At 33.0% G+C, this 23541-nt stretch overlaps 1 protein-coding gene across 4 annotated transcripts in view; it reads left to right on the top strand.

The window, feature by feature from the left end:
• Positions 1 to 23541, top strand: part of LOC105032287 (putative UPF0481 protein At3g02645) — a 40088-nt gene that overhangs the window by 7717 nt on the left and 8830 nt on the right. For 3 of the 4 annotated variants that reach the window (XM_073251732.1, XM_073251742.1, XM_073251738.1), the window contains one exon: positions 22135 to 23128. In XM_073251732.1, the coding sequence (XP_073107833.1) occupies positions 22680 to 23128 (449 nt within the window). In that variant the 5' untranslated portion in view covers positions 22135 to 22679. The remainder of the gene's footprint in view (positions 1 to 22134; positions 23129 to 23541) is intronic. The other variant, XM_073251745.1, reaches the window with a different exon arrangement.

Genomic DNA, 23541 nt, shown 5'->3' with positions numbered 1-23541 from the left:
ATTCAATACCATAATTCTTAAGTTGTTGCTTAATCCAAAGGATTTAAGCACAGCAACTTTCAACTACAACGTACTCAACTTCCACCGTGGATAATGCTACCGAACTTTGCTTTTTGCTAAACCAAGAGATTAAGTTCAATCCAAAGAATTGGTATGTACTACTTATATTTTTTTTATCAATTTTACATTCACAATAATCAGCATCAAATTAAATCAATAGAAAAATATTTAGAATATCATAAGCCTAAATTTTGAGTACCCATCAAATATTTAAGAATTTTTTTAACAACAAGCATAAGAGACTCTTTAGGATTAGATTGAAATCTAGCACATATGCATACACTAAATATTATGTCTGGTCTACTTGCAGTAAGATAAAATAAAGATCCAATTATACCTCTATAAAGCTTTTGATTTACATTTTTACCATTTTTATCTTTGTCAAGTTTGCATGTAGGGCTTATAGGTGTTCCAATTGCTTTCATATTCTCCATCCCAAATTTTTTGAGTATCTCCTTGATGTACTTAGCTTGGTTGATGAATATTTTTTCTTTTGTTTGTTTGATTTGAAGATCGAAGAAAAAATTCAGCTCTCTCATCATGCTCATTTCAAAATTTTCTTGCATTAGCTTAGCAAATTCTTGGCAAAGAGTTTCATTAGTAGCTGCGAAAATAATGTCATCCATATATATTTGAACAATTAGCAAATCAATTTTTTTCTTTTTAAGAATATAGTATCTACACCATCTCTAATAAAATTGTTTTTCAGTAGAAATTTACTCAATCTGTCATACCATACTCTTAGTGTTTGTTTCAAATCATATAAAGCTTTGTTAAGTTTGAAAATATGATTTGGAAAAGCATGATTTTCAAAATTAGATGGTTGTTCTATAAAAATCTCTTCAGCAATATAGCCATTTAAAAAAGTACTTTTAACATCTTTTTGATATAATTTGAAATCCATTATAGCAAGCAAATGTAAGTAATAATCTTATAGCTTCTAATCTAGCTACAGGCGCATAAGTTTTATCAAAATCTATTCCTTCTTCTTGATTACATCCTTTTGTAACTAATCTAGCTTTATTTTTAATTACATTATATTTTCATTTAATTTATTTTTAAATACTCATTTTGTTTCTATTATTGGATGGTCAATTGGCCTACTAATTAAGGTCCAAATTTTATTTCTCTCAAATTGATTCAACTCCTCTTGCAGAGCAAGCATCTAATTTACATCATTTTTAGCTTCCTCTATGCATTTAGGTTCAATTTGAGAAACAAAAGCAAGATGATCATGATTATCTTTAAAAGTAGATCTTGTTCTTGCCCCTTGTGAAGGTTCACCTATGATAAGATCCTTTAGATGATTACGTATGAACTTTCACTTCTTGGACAAGTCATCATACTCTTTGTTGATATTTTCTTCAAGATTATTCTCTTGATCATCATCTTTGGCTTTATCTTCTCCATTTTGATTTGTATTATCTCTCAAATCGAGTTTCTTCATCTTTTTTTCTGTAATTCTTGCATCATCATCACTAAAATCTCTAAAATCTTTCTTCCTCGAAGATAGATCATTAGTTTCATCAAATACAATATGGATAGATTCTTCAATAACCAAAGTACGTTTGTTGAAGACTCTATAAGCTTATATAGATAAAGAATATCCTAAAAAAAATACCTTCATTCGATTCAGTATCAAATTTACTTAAATTATCTTTACCATTATTTAAGATAAAACATCAACAATCAAAAATATGAAAGTAACTAATATTATATTTTCTACCTTTCTAAAGCTCATAGGGATTTTTTTTTTAAAATTGATCGAATTAAAACTCGATTTAAAATATAAAATATTGTGTTAATGGCTTCAGCCCAAAAGTACTTTGGGAGGCTCTCTTCATACAGTATGGTACGGACTATTTCTTTTAAAATTTGATTTTTCTTTCAATAATTCTATTTTGTTGAGGTATTTTTGGTGCAAAAAAATTATGTTCAATTTTATTTTCATTACAAAAATTTTAAATCTTTGATTTTCAAATTTGGTATCGTGATCACTTCGAATACAAACAATTGTTCAACTCTTTTCATTCAAAACTTTTCGATAAAATTTTAAAAATACAGAAAAAACTTCATCTTTATGTGCTAAAAACATAACTCATGTAAATCATAAAAAATCATCTACAATCACAAGTCTATATCTTTTTCCTCCTAGACTTGTAGTCATGGTAGATCCAAATAAATCTATGTGAATCAATTCTAAGGGTTTAGAAGATGAAACCATTTTTTTAGATTTGAAAGATCTCCTGATTTGTTTTCTATATTGACATGCATCACAAATATGATCTTTTTCAAAATTTAGTTTTGACAAATCTTTAATTAAATATTTTGCAATCAATTTTAAGATAGTATTCATGCTTGCATATCCTAGTCTACGATGCCACAACCAACTAGATCCTTTGATTTTGGTATCCATTGCTACAAGAAATTGGCCACTCTTCATGATAATCTCATCAAGTAGATGTTGCCACTCCTATGTTAAATGAATTTTGCACCATCATCAAAAGGACTAAAAATAATGCATAAAGAAGATTTAAAAGTAACTTTAAATCCTTTATCATATAATTGACTTATACTAAGCAAATTATGTTTCAATCCATCAACTAATAAAACATTATCAATAAATGTAGAGGGAGTAATACATATTTTACTAATACCAATAATCTTTCTTTTTTCCATTATTGCGAAATATTACTATTCCTTCTTTTCTTTCAAAAGTGATAAACTGATTTTTATCACCCACCATGTATCTTGAACCGCCACTATCGAGATATCATCTTCTCAATCCATGGACTGCAAGACACTCCCATAAAATAGTGAAATAGCAGATTTAAGTACCTAAGCTTTTTTGGATCCTTTGGGGTTAGTAACCAAGGTTTCCTTTGGAATCCAAATTTTTCTAACAAGTTTACCATTCAATTTTCTGAAATTATAAGAATAAGCTTTATGTTTAACTCTACCATAGCAGAAACATGTAACATTTATGGTAGCATTTGAAGATGAACTTGTAAAGAAATTTTTCGAAAATTTCTGTTTGTTGTTTGGATTAAGAGCAAGACCGGCTCTATCAAAAACTGCTTTTTGATTACTTAAAATCATATGAAGTTTTTCAGAGCTACAAGTAAATTTTTTAACCAAAGATTTAATATTTTTTAATTCTTTCTTTAGTGATTTATTTTCTTCTACTAAAGTCTTGTTGTTCTGTAAAATCCCTTCTTTTTCTTTTAACAAAGATTGATTTTTCAGTTTTAAATCTCTGTTTTTCAAACTAATTTTTTAAATTCATCAAGCAACTCATGGAATGTATCTTGAAGTTCATCAAAAGTAAAGTCCAGTACATGTTCAGATTGTACCTCATCCTCTTGTACCATAAGACATAAGTTAGCAAAATTTTGATTTTTATCGTCGGTGTTAGAGTCATCACTATCACTCTATATTACAACCATAGCTTTCTTCTTTGTTTTCTTGAGGTTCTTCTTAAGGTTTAGATAATCGGCTTTGAAATATCCGATTTTCTTGCATTCATAACAAATGGGCTGATTCTCTCTTTCTTTATCCTTATCCTTACTCAATTCTTCCTTAGCCATTGGTTTCTTCTTGTAGCTTTACCTTTTTTTTCTTAAAAATTTTTTAAATTTTCTAGTAGTTAATGCCATATCCTCATCACCAACATCTTCTTCCAATGAGTCTTCATCATCCTCTTTTTCTATTGTAGATTTGAGAGCAATAGTTCTCATCTTTTTGACTTCATCGTCAGGTATGTTACTTCATTGCAAGCTTATGAGTCATCAATGATCCAAGTAGCTCTTCTAGAGGTAGGACGTTGAGGTCGTTTGCTTCTTGGATGGCGGTCACCTTGGTTTTCCATGATCTTGACAAATACCTAAGAATTTTTCTCACAAGCTCATTGTTAGAATATGATTTTTCAAGATTTTTTAAACCATTTATAATATCCATAAAATGAGTGAACATATTAGCAATAGATTCATTCGATTCCATTCTAAATAACTCATATTTGTGCACAAGCATGTTAATTTTGGATTCATTGACTTGACTTGTACCTTCATATGTTATTTCGAGTCTATCTCATATCTCTTTTACTGAGTTGTAAATAGAGATGCGGTTAAACTCATTCACATCCAAAGCATAATATAAGACATTCATTGCCTTGGTATTTAATTGGACTAATCTTTTATCCACTTCATCCCAATCACTCTCCGACTAGGGAGAAGCAATGCCATTGACAATGACTATGGGTATGTGAGGGCTATTGATTGTGATGCTCCAGAGATTATAATCAAATACTTGGATAAAGATGCATATGCGTGCTTTCCAATAGGTATAGTTAGACCTATTGAAAAGATGTGGTCTACTAGTGAATTATCTCTCGGTAAGTGAAACTTTCAAATGAGTTGTCATTAATCTTTAAATCAAAACTAATTGAGAATCAAGCTCTAATACCACTTGTTGCCCAGTTAGATAACCCAAGAGGGGGGGGGGTGAATTGGGTTTTCAAAGATTTAAGCAAGTATGTGCTGGTTTTTCAAAATAATCTAAGAAGATGCAGTGAATGTACAGCAAATATAGTGAATAGCAGTGGAAATAAATCAGTAAATGCTAAACAATAAGTAAAGCAAGTAAAGATAAACAAACCACACAAATATAAGAGATTTTATAGTGGTTCGGTGCACTCCAAGCACCTATATCCACTTTTCAAGCTCCACTTGAAAATTTTCACTATAATCTACTGATTACAGTGCTTTTGTTTTAGTTGAGATCACAAACAAATTCAGTTAATTTTTCAAGCTCACCAACTACAATCTTACAAGCCTTTTTCTAGGCCCACAATCCAATTTTCAGGCTTGGATTACACTATTCCTCAAGTTTCAATCCTTTGAAACTTGTTACAGCAGATTTCAGTAAGAACAGAAATTACAACATACAAACCTCCTTAAAAGAGCAAATAAAAAATTTTGAATGCAGCTTGAAGATCGCTTTAATGCTTGACACAAGAATGCTCTCTTTTCTCTTGATGATTAGCCTCTCAAAGATTCAAAAACTCTCAGGTTTGAAGGTGAAAAACACTCTTCAAAGTATTAGAGACTGAAGATAGGCTATTTTTCTTCAATAAACTATTCTTAGTAGTCAATTAGGCTTCTCCTTCGTTAAAATAACTCTCCTTTCTATTTAAAGCAATTTGAATTAAAAAACTAGTCATTTCTAGATGTTGGGGATGGATTCCAACCATTTGAATGACTTTTGGATACTGCTGCAATAGATTCTATGCATTCTATTATGGCTGTTAGAAATAGTCGAGTCGACTCAAACAGTCCACGAGTCGGTTCGGATTCCATACGAGTCAACTCGAAATATTTTGAAGTCAGCTCGGTCTCAGTGTGCAGAATAGTTCTCTATCCTGTGAATCGAGTTAGCTCAAAATATTTTGGAGTTGATTTAAAAGCATACTAGCCCTGTGTGCCACAACCTGTTTGTGTCAGAGTCGACTCGAAACATGCTGGAGTTGACATGAGCTCGTTTATTCAGTCTTTCTCATTCAATTTCTATCCAAACTTGATTTTTCTTAATTCCAAAGCTTTTCAAGTGTTTCTAAATGACTTCAAAGCATATCATAAGGGTTTGCTTTCTACAAAAATATTCTTAACCAAGCTTCAAAGACATTAGTCTCTTTTTATTTTTCAATATTATGTAATCATCAAAATCATTCCTTGGATCAACATTTATTTTCTAGACTAATCTTTTGGTCTGATCATGAGGTTAATCATGACCATGTGAATCAAAGCTAGTTCACTTTTAGGCCTAGCTAGTGGAGCTAATCATTAGTACATACTAATGGATCGCATATTGTGTATTCAGAAATTAATCTCTTCTGAACCTTATCACTGTCTGATCATGGCCATAGTCATAGAAAATTAAGAGAGAATTATATATATATTTTATTATTATATATGGCACATTTTTCAAAATAAAAAATTATATTGGTATATGTATTTATTTAACAATTGCTATATTTAGAAAAAGAATTTAATTATACTTGATCTCCAAAAGATATTAAAAATTTACTGAGCCTGTAAAGCTTGCTCTCTATTTTCTTTTCTTTACAAAATTGCAAGATGCTAATGCTTGGCTGTGATTTCAATTCATAGATGAAAGGATAAACAGGTAGAGCATCATTGATATCTAGTCAAATGATTAAAGAATGGTTGAATTTATAATTATATAAGTTTTGCTAATTGTTATAAATTAAGATTGTTATTATTTATAGATATTGAAATTGCGATAAATTTTAATGCCTTGTATGTTCTTTAAGATTTTGTCCTAGAGAGTATGTTGGGTTCAAGATACGATAGAGTAGTATCAGAGATTAAGCGATAATCATTAGAGAGTGTGACTTAAGTGGTATTTGAATTTAAAGTCACGATCATTAGGGACATGATAAGAGTGGGAAAACTGGATGAGTCATTTCTCTGATCTTATGAATGAGGTTGATCTAAGATGTGTACAAAAGATTTTGACTATAGAATATAGTGCCATGCTAGTATGTTTTCTAATGTCATGTACATTTATTTAGTGGTTATTTGAGTGATTAAGAATTCGAAACCTAATAAGGGTGCAGGCCATGATGATTTTTTTAGTTTTGTTGTTAATTCTTTGATTTTAATATTTTGAGCTCATCAACAAGGAGAAGTCGTTTAGAGTGTAGCCTAAGAAAGAGTTTTATGATGTTAGAGTTAAATGGTCTACAAGGGTTGAACCTGTATATAGAATATGAATGAAATTGGCATGTAGAAGGCAAAAAAAAAAGGTATTCAGTTCTATTGATGGATTTGGTTTCATTAAGGATGTTGTGATAGCCCGCCAGCCCAAACAAACCAAAAAAAAAATGATGAAGACTCCCACAGGGAGTCTTCTTCTCCCGATCGGCTCCTAATCGGAGTCGGAAACCTCACCGGAGAGGAGTCAAACTCCTCTCCTTTGGTTCTACTTAAAGGGGAGACCCTTCTCCCTTCTTCCTACCAAAGAATCTCGGGGCAAAACGGCGGCAATCGCCGGAAATTTCTCACGGAGACCCGTCGCTGTGCCGTCCAATTTCTCGCCGGAAAAGCTTCGCCGGCGACGGAGGTAAGCCTCCTCTTCCTCTCTTCTCCCCCTTCCTTCCCGTGCCGATGTGCACGCTCGCCGGCGACCGGAGTCGCCGGATTTTGTTGCGGAAGAATCTTCTTTTTTATCGTTTTTCCGTCGTCGGTGGTCACCGTCGACCAATGGTTTGGCCGCCTCTTGTCGCCGGATCGTCTCCTCTCTTGCCGATGATCGTCCCACGCCGGCTGCGCCGCCGGTCGGCCACCCAACGAGGGGACCTAAAGGTCCCCTGTTTCAGCCCAAAACAAGTCCACGGGAAGAAGAAAAGAAAAAGAAGAAGAAAGAAAAGAAAAAGAAAAAGAAAAGGAAACGAAAAGAAAAGGAAAAGAAAAAGAAGAAAAAGAAAAGAAAAAGGAAAAGGAAAAAAAAAGAAAGAAGAAAAATAAATTAATAATAATATAATAATAATAAATAGGATTTTCTCTCCTCTCTCTTCCATGAAGAAAAAGAAAAAAAAAAGAAAAAGAGAGAAAGAAAGAAAGAGAAAAATAAAATTAATTAATAAATAATGGGATAAATAATAAAATATGAGAAAGAGAGTTTCTCTCTCTTCCCTCTCTCTCTTCAGCCTGAACTAGTATTTTTTCTCTCTAAAATTGGACTTTCTCTCTCTACTTTCTCTCTCTAGAATCCTCTCTCTAGAATATTTTTCTCCTAAGATTTTTAGAATTTTGAGAAGAATGATGATGAATTTAAATGATTCTCGTAATGAATTTTTGATCTGTGATCGTCGGACGATACACCGACATCCACTTTGATCAGATCAGGTATTTTTAGATTTTATTTCTCATGATCTTATTGAATTATCCACATGATAATTTTAGCATGATTTGATCTGATCGATCAGAATTTGTTGAATCATATTGTCTGAAGAATTCAAGATGAGTTTTCTCTCTCTAGAATTTTCTCTCTAGAATTTTTTCTCTAAAATATTCTCTCTCTTGATTGATTCTCTCTCTAAAAAAAAAGGTTAGTGAATGAAGAAATTTCTTTTAATAAGTCTGATCTGATTTTAATGAAGAACCCTGATCTATGATTGTCAGACAGCGTACTGGCATCCACCTTAATCAGACCATGAATCTTTAGATTTGATCATCCATGATCCCGATCTAGCCATGACTTGATTTGATCATGTTGATTTCACCAATTGAGATATTGGACCAATCGTAATGTTGGATTGTGTCACCTGATCAGTTCGAATTGTACCTCATGAATTCTCTCTCCTCTGATTTTCTCTCTCTACTTGATTTTATAAAATCGATGAAGAAATCTCGGTCTTATCACTTCGAATCCGATTTGATCTGATAGTCAAACTTTGGATCGTTTAGGTCCTAATTAGATTTTGATTAGATGAAATTAGATGATCGGACCCAATCTAAACCGTTGAAATATGGTATTCGTATTCTTTCTAATTATTGAAATTGATTCTGTATAGGATTGTGGATGTTTGATCATGGGATATCGCGATATGATCTACGAACAGAATTTTTGGAAGAAATTTATAGAATTATATGGATTTATTTGAAATGCGTTCGAGGTAAGTAATGTTTCACTTTTTCTAGATTTATCGGCAAATTATAATGTATTCTTCTGACATGATTTGTGAAACAATGCATGAATTGGATGAATGGTATTTTGTTATGAAAATATCTTATTTGAAATGTTATGATGAAGCATGATTAAACATATTGATTTCATGATGCATTACATTGATTGATTTCGATACTACATGTTTATATGTTTTATTATCGAAATTAGAATATGAAAGCATGATTTATGAAGAATTATGATATAAGAAACATTATGAATTGACAACCTGACTATGTAAAGGACCCTGCCAATGGGGACATATACGTTGGCAATTGATTGTCCTGAGGGTTTATGTCGCCAGCGAGACCAGCGACATGTCGCCAAAGAGACCAGCGACAAACCGCCAGAGAGACCAGCGGTTCCAAAGGACATGGCTGCCAGATGATTCGCAGCCTACCGCAAGCAGATACGCGGTATTATGACCCTGCCACAGGGAAAATGTGGTCATAGCTCATGGTTGACGAAAAGAAATTGAAGAACAAAAGAAATTGAAATTTGGAAAGAAACTTGAATTTTCGAAAAAGAAATGAATTTGGCATGAATTATGTTGCATAATTGAAATTGATTTCGAATTGATGAACTCTGTATACTTATTTTCTATAAATAATGATTTACTTAAATGCCTGATGAAATCTATTGAAAAGTGATCATTGCTTGCTGGGCTGTCTAGCTCATTACCTCCTATTTTTATTGTTTTTACAGATGTTGAGGAATTAAGATGATACAAGATATGAATGGAAGAGTGATCAGAAGCAGAATCTTCATATTTTTATTTTGGGTTGAAAGGCTTATTGAATTTGATGCAAAGCCTTTGAATTGTTGTTGAATTTATTGAGATATTAAAGAATAAAAATTTAGGTCGTTATATTTTAGATTTAAATTGTTGACTAATTATTCCGTTGTTGTTTTAGGATAGTATGATAAGATGCCTTGCATGCTCATGGGAAGAGTTTTCTATGAGTATGCGGCGGTTGCCATGACCCTCGATTCAAAATCTCGGGTCGGGGGCGTGACAATTATAGTGGTATCAGAGCATAAGTGGATGAATTATGAAATATAGAATCAGATATAGAATGGGTGTAAGTGGATAGACACCAGGGACATTATAGTGTAGATCTTTGATGATTGTAGTGGGAGAAATATTTATAAATTTTGATTAAACATTGAGATTATGTATGAAAGGATCACAATAGATTATAACATATAGAATTTGAAATATGATGGATGATCTATTGATCATGATATGATTAGTTAGATCTTGATCGAAAGTAATCACAAAAGGATTGACATAAAATTTTATTGAGCATTATGGTTATTCAAGTGAATCGTAAGTTCAAATTCGATATGAAAATAATACTATGATATTACTTCTAGTTGAGAAGTTGACTATTATTGGCAAGATAAAGATTTGACGATAAAATGTTGTTCCAGAATGGGCTAAGAAAATTTTTTTATTTTTTTTATGGTGCTTGATTGGAATATTTATCGAAAGTGAACTTGGTATGAGGATCATATATAAAGTGGCATATTAGGATGAAGGCATATTTGTAGATATTGCAAAGAAGCCTATTTTTTTATTGATGAAATTGATTATGAGGTTGTAGAATATTCATCGTACCAGAATCTTTAATCATCATCCTTAGATCTAGATAATAGATCTTATTATGTCTCTTAGAGACTACATGATGTGTATGAAATTTCAATTTAAAGATTTCGTATCTAAGTTGATCAAGAGATTTTCTAATATTATTGTTGAGGTTGTTAATGAAAAATTGATATCTTCAGATTAAGATAAAAGATCTGATTTATATTTATTTCAGATTAAGGGATCCATGTGAATTTACAATTTAGAAAATTGTGATTTAGGAATTGATATGGAGTTCCTTTGCTTTTGTTAATGAGGTCCCTAATTGAATCTACTATTAAATGAAGATTTGATTTTTTTGAAGCTTGTATGATTGTTATGAAAGGATATTTAATAGATATTGAAGATCCTGATGATAGAAATTTTAGGAAAAAAAAATATTAATGATTTGAAATTCATATATATTCAGATTATGTCCAAATTTGGTGGAGCATCGAAGGATTTTCTCGTTGATTTGACTTATAAAGATTTTTGGTTTGAAAATTATCGAATTGAATTGATATGAGAATTGAGATTTAATTCATATTGATTATAGTAAATCTATATGATGGTTTAAATATGATATTGGACTCAAGGGTTAATCAAGATTATTGTACACCAGTAAAGATATGAATGAGAATCGAAAGTTAATCTTTGATTTCAATTGAAATTTGAAATTTTAGGATAAAGAAATAATTTGATCCAACTTTTTTTTGGTGAACCTAAGAAATTTTGATTGTTAGATCAGAGTGTGCAGCGGAAGCATGGTAATCTGAACTACTTTGAGTAAGTCAGGAATGTTGATCCTTTGAGTTAAAGAATTATGATAGATGATATGGTTTGATACAAAAAATTTATTGATATTAGAAAGAATAATATTTTAAAATTTTGAATTATTTTTGGATATCCCTAATATGATTTTCAAAAGTAGAGCTTCCACCTACTATGCTACAAAAATAATTAGCATCCTAATTCTAGGATGAGTGGACCTTTGATTTTTGATTTTAGATTTAGAATATTTAGAGATAAATTTTTTCTATCTTAGAATTAAATTTTATAATTCTCTATTTATTAGAAAGAATTTGAGATTATTTATCGAATGATGATTTTGATCTTAGATTAGTATACTCAAATAATTATCTCCAGGGTATAATGAAATTTGAAGTTAGAACTCTTTTGATTATTATTATTTCTCAGACTGAATGAAAAAGATTGAGGTTATCTATTGATATTGACGATTGTTCTACAAAAGATAGATTGGAGTTATTCATAATTTGATAATGAATCGATTAATTAAGAGTTGTTAATGTTTAGATAAAAAAAATTGATATACTTACTTAGAATAGAGACATTGATTTTGATTATAAGAAAAATATAGTTTTGATTTAGATCAATTTTTGAGTTACTGATTTTTATTATGGAATGACTTAATGATAAAATTTACTTCAAGAATTAGAATATTTAAGAGTTTGAGGGTTTGAGTAAGAAAATTTCAATGACTAGAAATAGTGATATTGATTCAATCAACAATGGTGATATTGATCTTTATGAAATGACTTAATGATGAAGTTGCATCAAGAAATAAAATATCAAAAGTTCGAGAATAAAATTGAAATCTTCAATCTTTGAAAGTACGAATAAGAGAAAATATTTTAAAATTTTGATTGATTGAGATGTCATCATATGATTCATAGAAGTATATTTTCCTATCTTATGATGGGTTAAAATTAAGGGTGGTTAATATTTTGAAATAAATAAATAAATGAATGAATGATGATGAATGAAGCTCTTATGCAAGAATAGAGACATTGACCTTTTTCTATTCACAAGAGATATATTTGATTTTAATTTGAGTCATGAGATATTGAATATTAATTTTTACAGGAAATAAGATCATAATTTCGAAATCTTGAAACATTGAAAATCTTTGAGATGGTGATCTTGATAAATAAGAAAAAGGATGGTTCCGTTCAGATCAATATTTGATGTACCAACTTTTTCTTATAAAATGATTTAAGAATGAATTTATATCAAGAATTAGAATATTTGTGGATGAGATTCAAGTAAGAAACTATGAAGACTCAAGCAAGAAAAATTTCGAGGATGAAATTTCTTTTAGAGGGGAAGAATGTGATAGCCCGCCAGCCCAAACAAACCAAAAAAAAAAAAATGATGAAGACTCCCACAGGGAGTCTTCTTCTCCCGACCGGCTCCTAATCGGAGTCGGAAACCTCACCGGAGAGGAGTCAAACTCCTCTCCTTTGGTTCTATTTAAAGGGGAGACCCTTCTCCCTTCTTCCTACCAAAGAATCTCGGGGCAAAACGGCGGCAATCGCCGGAAATTTCTCACGGAGACCCGTCGCTGTGCCGTCCAATTTCTCGCCGGAAAAGCTTCGCCGGCGACGGAGGTAAGCCTCCTCCTCTTCCTCTCTTCTCCCCCTTCCTTTCCGTGCCGATGTGCACGCTCGCCGGCGACCGGAGTCGCCGGATTTTGTTGCGGAAGAATCTTCTTTTTTATCGTTTTTCCGTCGTCGGTGGTCACCGTCGACCAATGGTTTGGCCGCCCCTTGTCGTCGGATCGTCTCCTCTCTTGCCGACGATCGTCCCACGCCGGCTGCGCCGCCGGTCGGCCACCCAACGAGGGGACCTTTAGGTCCCCTGTTTCAGCCCAAAACAAGTCCATGGGAAGAAGAAAAGAAAAAGAAGAAGAAGAAAGAAAAGAAAAAGAAAAAGAAAAGAAGAAGAAGGAAACGAAAAGAAAAAGAAAAGAAAAAGAAGAAAAAGAAAAGAAAAAGGAAAAGGAAAAAAAAAGAAAGAAAAAAAATAAATTAATAATAATATAATAATAATAAATAGGATTTTCTCTCCTCTCTCTTCCATGAAGAAAAAGAAAAAAAAAAGAAAAAGAGAGAAAGAAAGAAAAAAAGAAAGAGAAAAATAAAATTAATTAATAAATAATGAGATAAATAATAAAATATGAGAAAGAAAGTTTCTCTCTCTTCCCTCTCTCTCTTCAGCCTGAACTAGTATTTTCTCTCTCTAAAATTGGACTTTCTCTCTCTACTTTCTCTCTCTAGAATCTTCTCTCTAGAATATTTCCTTCTCCTAAGATTTTTAGAATTTTGAGAAGAATGATGATGAATTTAAATGATTCTCGTAATGGATTTTTGATCTGTGATCGTCGGACGATACACCGACATCCACTTTGATCAGATCAGGTATTTTTAGATTTTATTTCTCATGATCTTATTGAATTATCCACATGATAATTTTAGCATGATTTGATCTGATCGATCAGAATTTGTTGAATCATATTGTCTGAAGAATTCAAGATGAGTTTTCTCTCTCTAGAATTTTCTCTCTAGAATTTTTTCTCTCTAAAATATTCTCTCTCTTGATTGATTCTCTCTCTAAAAAAAAAGGTTAGTGAATGAAGAAATTCTTTTAATAAGTCTGATATGATTTTAATGAAGAACCCTGATCTATGATTGTCAGACAGCGTACTGGCACCCACCTTAATCAGACCATGAATCTTTAGATTTGATCATCCATGATCCCGATCTAGCCATGACTTGATTTGATCATGTTGATTTCACCAATTGAGATATTGGACCAATCGTAATGTTGGATTGTGTCACCTGATCAGTTCGAATTGTACCTCATGAATTCTCTCTCCTCTGATTTTCTCTCTCTACTTGATTTTATAAAATCGATGAAGAAATCTCGGTCCTATCACTTCGAATCCGATTTGATCTGATAGTCAAACTTTGGATCGTTTAGGTCCTAATTAGATTTTGATTAGATGAAATTAGATGATCGGACTCAATCTAAACCGTTGAAATATGGTATTCGTATTCTTTCTAATTATTGAAATTGATTCTGTATAGGATTGTGGATGTTTGATCATGGGATATCGCGGTATGATCTACGAACAGAATTTTTGGAAGAAATTTATAGAATTATATGGATTTATTTGAAATGCGTTCGAGGTAAGTAATGTTTCACTTTTTCTAGATTTATTGGTAAATTATAATGTATTCTTCTGACATGATTTGTGAAACAATGTATGAATTGGATGAATGGTATTTTGTTATGAAAATATCTTATTTGAAATGTTATGATGAAGCATGATTAAACATATTGATTTCATGATGCATTACATTGATTGATTTCGATACTACATGTTTATATGTTTTATTATCGAAATTAGAATATGAAAGCATGATTTATGAAGAATTATGATATAAGAAACATTATGAATTGACAACCTGACTATGTAAAGGATCCTGCCAATGGGGACATATACGTTGGCAATTGATTGTCCTGAGGGTTTATGTCGCCAGCGAGACCAGCGACATGTCGCCAGAGAGACCAGCGACAAACCGCCAGAGAGACCAGCGGTTCCAAAGGACATGGCTGCCAGATGATTCGCAGCCTACCGCAAGCAGATACGCGGTATTATGACCCTACCACAGGGAAAATGTGGTCATAGCTCATGGTTGACGAAAAGAAATTGAAGAACAAAAGAAATTGAAATTTGGAAAGAAACTTGAATTTTCAAAAATGAAATAAATTTGGCATGAATTATGTTGCATAATTGAAATTGATTTCGAATTGATGAACTCTGTATACTTATTTTCTATAAATAATGATTTACTTAAATGCCTGATGAAATCTATTGAAAAGTGATCATTGCTTACTGGGCTGTCTAGCTCATTACCTCCTATTTTTATTGTTTTTACAGATGTTGAGGAATTAAGATGATACAAGATATGAATGGAAGAGTGATCAGAAGCAGAATCTTCATACTTTTATTTTGGGTTGAAAGGCTTATTGAATTTGATGCAAAGCCTTTGAATTGTTGTTGAATTTATTGAGATATTAAAGAATAAAAATTTAGGTCGTTATATTTTAGATTTAAATTGTTGACTAATTATTCCGCTGTTGTTTTAGGATAGTATGATAAGATGCCTTGCATGCTCATGGGAAGAGTTTTCTATGAGTATGCGGCGGTTGCCATGACCCTCGATTCAAAATCTCGGGTCGGGGGCGTGACAGACGTGATATACACCGTGGTGGAATTTTTGATTATTTAAATTACCATTTTTGGATTGGATAAATTGATCATTAGGTTGGAGATAGTTGAGTATGTTAAATTTCAAAGCATTAGGTTTCTAAACTACTTTAGAATATCTTGATACTATTGTTAAATTGAATGGAGAAATTGATTTTAGAAAACTTATATGAGTTTAAGATAGAAGAGGCAAGATTTTAGATGTGTTTATCAATTGATGCTTAAGATCATGGTAAAGAAAGCTCTATGAGAAATGATTGAATTGATTCTACTCACAAGGATATCGAGTAGGGGTCTTCTTATTTATTGAATTTTAAATCCTTTAATAAGAAAAGTTGATTTGAAATTATTTAAGAAAATTTAGGATTAACTCATTATTTTAGATTAATTCTAGATTTATTGGATTTTAGAAGGTTGGGAGAGATCTTGAAGTGATCTTCAAATGTGTCTATTTGTTAGAGGTGAAACGTGATGGACATGCTCAATACAAATTGAAGATAAAAGGCTCTGCTCTAATTCTAATTTGCTATTTGAAATCTTTGATCTTTTCAATTCTAATGTAGAGAACTATTTGGGTTGTTATAGGTCTCCTTGCCTCTGCCACTGATTACATACAATTGATCATGTTGTGACGATATTCAAGATTCGTCAACTATTACTCATCATCTAAGGAGTCGCATCGAGATCTCTGGCCAACTCTTTCAATCTATTCATCACCTTATTGAGCTCTCTAGTGCGCCAGTTAACTCGATGGCCTAATCAGACTAGCTCTTAGTGGTAACAATGGGAAGATATTTATATCTAATAAATTCTTCATGCTTAAACCCACAACTATTATTTAATCAAACTTCAAATATCCATATATACATGTGCATCCACTTTAAAAAAAATTGACTTTGTTCTAGTAAATGGTCCACTCCATTCAGATAATGAAGAGACCAAGATGTACAGGAAGGTTGGCACTAGGTCAACCAAGAAAAAAAAAAATATGAATTTGCAAAATTACATGCTTTGTCTCTTTCAGGATAAAAACTCTTCTTCCATTTGAGTTGCACCAAGATCTTTTATGATATTCCATATTACTTAGTAAGAAGTGCTAGAGATAATGCTGAGCCTACCTTGTTGTTGAGTCCAAGTACGCTGCCGAGTTTTACTTGGTTTTGGGTGTTGGAATCTAGAAGACCGGGAAGTGATTACAAAAGTGACTTAAAAAAAAACTAATTGATATGTAGCTAAACAAGAAAATAGAGGAAACAAATAGAGATATTTTTGTATCTGGAATCGAAATATTGTCTATATATAGGCTTACACAGAAACTGATGTGCTAAAAATACTCAACAACTCTAAACTACTAAAAGATCTCAATAACTCAATAGCTACTTTTTGAATTGCAAATACATATTTGATCATATAGGAGTGGATATATTTTTGAATAAGTGAGAGAAGATATAGGCAACATTTCCATTCTAGACACAAAAATATCTCTATTTGTTTCCTCTATTTTCTTGTTCAACTACATATCAATTAGTTCTTTTTTAAAGCCTCTTTTGTGATCACTTCCTAGTCTTCTTGATTCCAATAATTTGTAGTGTCAGAGCCAGGTTCTTTCAAAACTGAGCTTAGTAAATAAAAAAAAAAATTGCAGGCAATGAAAAATTTTGTGGGTCTCTCAACCCCTAATTTTCTTTTTCAAAGATGATTCTTATGAGTTTTGAAGTATCACGGTGAAAACATCGTTCAAGTCTTAGGATCTCCGAAATCTAGTCGAGAATGGCTATGTGCCGATTCTGATGAAGAGAACAGGCTGAGATAAAATAAGAAGAAAGACTACAAAGCACTTTTATTCATCTAGTAAGTAGTAGTACATGAGACTACTTTTTCTCAAATTGCAGGAGTATCTATTTCAAAAGAGGCTTGGACAATATTGTAGGAGTTTCAAGATTCTTCTAAGATAATTACCATGAAACTTTAATCTCTTTGTTGTGATTTTGAAACATCGTTTATGAAAAATAATGAATCAGTGCAAGATTTTCTCTCTACAGTTACTGGAATTGTTAGTCCAATGAGATCATATGGTGAGGAGATTAGTGATAAATTAAACTATTGTTGCAAAAGTTTTACAAATTCTAATATCTAAATTTGATTATATTGTTGCTGCAATTGAGAAGTCCAAGGATTTAGCTACTTTTTCATTTGATGAACTAATAGATTCTTTGCAAGCTTATGAAGCAAGGCTGAACAGAACACTTGAAAATAGTGAAGAAAAGGGTTTTCAGGTTAATTGGGAGGCATCCACTTAAAATGGCAAAGTACCAAGCAGAGGATGTGGTAAAGGTGGTTTTCGTGGAAGAGGCCAAGGTAGTAGAAGTAGGAGCAGAGGTCGATCCAATATACAGTTTATGCAAAATAAGTCATTCATCAATCAAAGGAATGTTGTTCAATGTAATCAATGCATGAATTTTGGACATAGAGATGAATTGCTGGAGTAAGGAAAAACAATATAATCATTGCTAGAAGTTTGGACACATAGAAGCAAATTGCTAGAGTAAGAAAAAATAAGTGAGTTATGTAGAAGAAGATCAAGAGAAAAGTAAGTTCTTCATGACCTATTTATGTTGGAATGACATTGCAAGTGATGTTTGGTTTGTGGATAGTGGCTGCTCTAACCATATGTTAGGCAAGAGATCAATGTTTAGAGAGCTTGATGCGTCACATAATACACAAATCAGATTTAGATATGATACGCAGACTCAAGTTGAAGGAAAAGGAATAGTTGCAGTCATGGTAAAATAAAACTAATTCATGATGTTCATTTTGTTTCAAGTTTGGCACATAATTTGTTGAGTGTTGGTTAGTTGATGGATAATAGATATTCTATTCTGTTTGATGATCGGTTATGTGTTATTAAGGATAAAAAATTAGGCTAGATATTGGAAAATGTTTGTATGACACCAAGTAAAATGATTTCTTTTGAGGTTTCTAGTATTAACAATGCTTTTGCTGGTATGGAAAAGAATGAAACTAAATTATGGCATTTATGGTATGGGCATTAGAATTTTAATGGTTTAAAATTGTTGAGTCATAAAGAGATGGTGCATGGGTTGCCTAAAATAGATTCACCGGATAGTGTGTGTGAAGGGTGTATGTACAAAAAGCAAAGTAAAATAACTTTTTTTAGGAGATAAGTCTTGGAGGGCTTCTACTTTTCTTAGTCTTATGCATGCTACTTTATGTGGGCCTATGATTACTAAATCTTTTGGTGGGAGTTGATTTTTTTGTTGTTCGCTGATGATTATAGTCGTATAAGTTGGATTTACTTTCTAACATATTAATCGAAAACTTTTGAGAATTTCAAAAAATTTAAGGCATTGGTTGAGAAGCAAAGTAGTAAGTACATCGAGGCTCTTCATATAAACAGAGGTGGTAAATTTTTATCTTATGAATTTAACCATTTTTGTGATGAAAATGACATTCATAGAGAATTGACAGCACCACACATACCACAACAGCATAGAGTTGCCGATCAAAAGAATCGTATAGTAGTTAAAATTATAAGGAGTCTTTTAAAAGCTGATATCTTCCAAATCAATTTTGGACAAAAGCAATTGCCATTGCAGTATACTTGCTGAATATTTCACCTATAAAATTAAAGCTATTTGAAATCAGAGTCCTTACAAAGCTTGGAGAGGTACAAAGCCTTGGATAAGCCACTTGAGAATTTTTGGTTGTATTGCCTATGTTTTGGTAAATTCTCGAAGTCATAAACATGATGAGAAATCAGCAAAAAGCATTTTAATTGTTTATTGCCCTCAATCCAAAGCATATCAGCTATATAACCCAATTAGTGGCAAGATAATTGTTAGTAGAAATGTTGTTGTTGATGAGAATAGCAGTTAGAATTGGGATAATAGCAACAAAGAATCAAAGATTCAACTTCCAACTATAAGTGAAGATTCTCCAATTGCAGTAGTTTGTTCAATTCCCACAAGTTTACCATCTTCCTCTCCAACAACACTAAATAGAAGCGGTTCATCCGCTTCAGAAGAGTCCTTTGAGGAGATTCCACCAAGGAAGCTTACATCTTTGAATGACATTTATGCAAGAACTTATGCTCTCTTTGCTTCAAAAAGTAAGTTATGAAGAAGCTGCAAGTAAAGATGACTGATGCAATGCAATGAAAAAAGAGATCCTGACAATTAAGAGGATTGAAACTTGGGACTTGATGGACTTACTAAAAGATAAAAATGTCATTTGGCTGAAATGGGTGTTCAAAACAAAATACTATGCTGATGGAGCATTCGAAAACACTAGACATGTCTCATGGCAAAGGGTTGCTCGAGCAATCAGGTAAGGAGGAGAAGGTATATAAGTTGAAGTACATCTTTGAATGACATTTATGCAAGAACTTATGCTCTCTTTGCTTCAAAAAGTAAGTTATGAAGAAGCTGCAAGTAAAGATGACTGATGCAATGCAATGAAAAAAGAGATCCTGACAATTAAGAGGATTGAAACTTGGGACTTGATGGACTTACTAAAAGATAAAAAAGTCATTTGGCTGAAATGGGTGTTCAAAACAAAATACTATGCTGATGGAGCATTCGAAAACACTAGACATGTCTCATGGCAAAGGGTTGCTCGAGCAATCAGGTAAGGAGGAGAAGGTATATAAGTTGAAGAAAGCTCTTTATGGGCTGAAGCAGACTCCACAGGCATGGTACAGTAAAATTGACTCTTTTTTTTATCAAAATAGATTTGAAAGGAGTCAGAATGGGCCTACACTTTACTTAAAGAAGCAAAGGGAACATGATTTCTTATTAGGTTGTTTGTATGTTGATGACATGATTTATATGTCATCTTCTTATTCTCTTGTTACTAATTCTAAAGCTTGTATGATGAGACAGTTTGAGATGATAGATTTAGGTGTGCTATATTTTTTTCTTGAGCTAGAAGTGAAGCAAGGAGAAGATAGAGTCTTTGTTTTACAGAAGAAATTAATATGCATTAGATCTCTTGCGAAGATCAATATGCTTAATTGCAATGTGGTAGCAACACCGTGAATGTGAATGAGAAACTACAGCTTGATGATGGCACAGAAAAAGCAGATGGAAGATACTACTGAAGTTTGGTTGGTAGTTTGATTTATCTAACACATACTCAACTAGATACCTTATTTTCTATTGGTGTTGTTTCTAGATTTATGCGGAATCCTACAAAGCACCACCTTGGGGCAGCCAAAAGAATTTTGAGATATATTGCGGCAACATTTGACTATGGGATTTGGTATACTGCAATTTCTGATTTTAAATTAATTGGCTTCTTTGACAGTGATTGGACTAATTTTTAGATGATAGAAGCAGCATTTCTGAAAATTTTTTTTAGTCTTGGTTCTGGAGCAGTATCTTAAAGCTCAAAGAAGCAACCAACAGTAATCTTGTCATCAACTGAGGCTAAATATATGGCTGCAACTTCCTCTGCATCCCAAGTTGTATGGCTTAGAAAATTATTATAGCAGATCTTAATCAAGAGTAGACGGGTGCTACTGAAATATTTTGTGATAACAGATCAATAATAGCAATGTCAAAGAACCTAGCTTTTCACGGAAGAACCAAGCACACACATATACAACACTATTTCATTCGAGAGCTGGTAGCAAATGGCGATATCAACCTAAAGTTTTGCAGCACAAATGAATAAGTTGTAGATATATTTTAACCAAGTCACTTCCTCAAGAAAATCATGTGTTATTTAGGTTGCAACCAGGAGTTTACAACTTTGAATCAATGGGGAGTGTTAAAGTGTAATTCAAAAATTTACTTGTATTTCACATATCTTTGAATAAGTGTTTGCTATTCAAGAAGTAGTGATTGAGTTGTTAAGATCATATAGGAGAAGATATGTCTTTGAATAAGTATTTGCAATTCAAAAAGCAGTATTGAGCTGTTGAAATCATAATGGCTATGGTTTTCACGTTGCTGTTTTGGGAGCTAGTGCTAAGTAATTAAGCAAATTTGTTTTCTTCCTTTTTTTTTTTTTTTTGCTTTCTATGTGCTCCACTAGAAGAAAGGATTAATGCTCCACTAGAAGAAAGGATTATCTTTGGTTATATAGGATCATAAACCCATTATGAATTTATTAAGTAAGAATGCAAATATTCTTTTATCTCCTCCCCCATGGAAGCCTGCCTTCGTTTATCCCCTCCATACATGCTATCCAGTGTATCGTGATGGATGAATTATTTTAATCCTTGATCTCAATAGGGCTACCACCATCGTAACAAGAAGATGTAGAATTGTTGAAGAAGATTCAACAAATGTCCCAAGCTGTTTCGACCTTAGCGGTCACCATCCAATCAATTCATATCATCCAAAGCGTGCTAATGTCATGACTTGTCCTTTGACTTGATCTTCAAAGAGACTCCCGAGCGAATTCTTTGCAAACGTATGGTCAGCAAGAAGCCTTTTTTTTTTTTTTTTTTTCTTTCCCATCTTTCACATGCTTAACACATGAACGAGTGTTGAATAGTTGATTACGTTTTCCTTTTTTCTTTCGTTGATGTAATGGAAGGTCGGCATACCACCAGGATTTTATTGAGTGAGAGGGAGTTAATTACCTTCTCTCTTGCTTGCAGGAGGAAAATTGTGCCATACTCTACCCCTTTGCATGGCTCCATCTTTTCTAACTTCTTGAGACACGTGATAGGATGTGACCCTCCTTTCTGATGACGACCATTGAAAGCTACGGAGCATCCTGCGTGGAAATTGCACTGTAGATTCCTGGTTGCTCTAAATTTGGTAACGTGCATGTCCACGTCAAAATCTGCAACTGGCCGGCAACGGACACACACTCGAAGTCACCATCCACGTTGAATATATAACGGGACTTAGAGCATTTTTTTCAATGCCTTTTTATGCCTCCAGGACTTGTTGCCTAACACGCAAGATATACTTAAATATTGAGGGCGGTAAGAAGCCACGAAACAATAAGAATGAACCATCCAGTGAGCCTTGGAAAACACATGGAAAACGCCTTCTTGGTTGTAGAGTAAATGCACGGAAAAAAACAAAAATCCATTTATGGTTCACAAACATTACCAAACATTATCTCAAAATAAATTAAAAAATAAATCCAACTCTCCTTGGTAACCATTTAAAAAGCCACCTAACCCATCCACCCATGCAAAAGCACTCGATCGCAGATCGACGCAATACTCCTAAGGAGACATTCTTTGTGAAAGGACCGGGGTTTCTTGCAGCAACTCAATTACCTCTTTCAATGATTTTCTCCTCTTTGAGCTCTTCCAATAATTCTCTCCTTTTTGATGAGGGCCGATGGGTGATCCAGATTTGTAGCACCCTTGAAGAGGAGGTCGAAGAGGGTGCTCGAATCCCCGTCTCGGTCTTCAGCGTTCCCAAGATATTGCTCTCCAACAAACCCGAAGCCTACATTCCCGAGCTCTTCGCACTCGGACCATACCACCATTGGCATCCCCAGCTCTACGAGATGGAGCGCTACAAACTTGCCACTGCCAGGAGGACACAAAAAAAGCTCCAAAGCACCAAACTCCACCAACTGGTCGAGTACTTCATTAAGAAAGAGCACATGATTAGATCTCACTATCATAGGTCTCCTCTATTCTTCTAGCTGTTTATTTGATGCCTACTCTTATATATTTGAGCATGTTAGCTATTTACAAAATTGTTAGATAAATATTTATTTTTCTATCCATAGATTTCATAACAAATTTCATAATCGCACATGATGCCTTTCATCTTTTGAACCCCCCCAATGGTAGAAAAGAATATATATCCACAAGCGATTGACTTGCTTCCTTCAACCGAGCTGAGTTTTCTAATATGCCCCACTTATAGGACCAAGTGAGGTATTTATGGACATAACTTGTCATACCAAGAAACACTCTCTTTTTAGAACTCAAGAAGCATACATGACCATATTTGAGGATAATAAATTAAGGTTCATGAATCCTGAGAAAAATTCTGAAGAGAAATGGTCTTTCCACATTCTACACAAGGATACT

This window comes from Elaeis guineensis, chromosome 1 (assembly GCF_000442705.2).
Source record: "Elaeis guineensis isolate ETL-2024a chromosome 1, EG11, whole genome shotgun sequence".
NCBI classification, from domain to species: Eukaryota; Viridiplantae; Streptophyta; class Magnoliopsida; order Arecales; family Arecaceae; genus Elaeis; species Elaeis guineensis.
The sequence above is the reverse complement of the archived record's forward strand: the minus strand, read 5'-3'. Positions and strand labels throughout refer to the sequence as shown.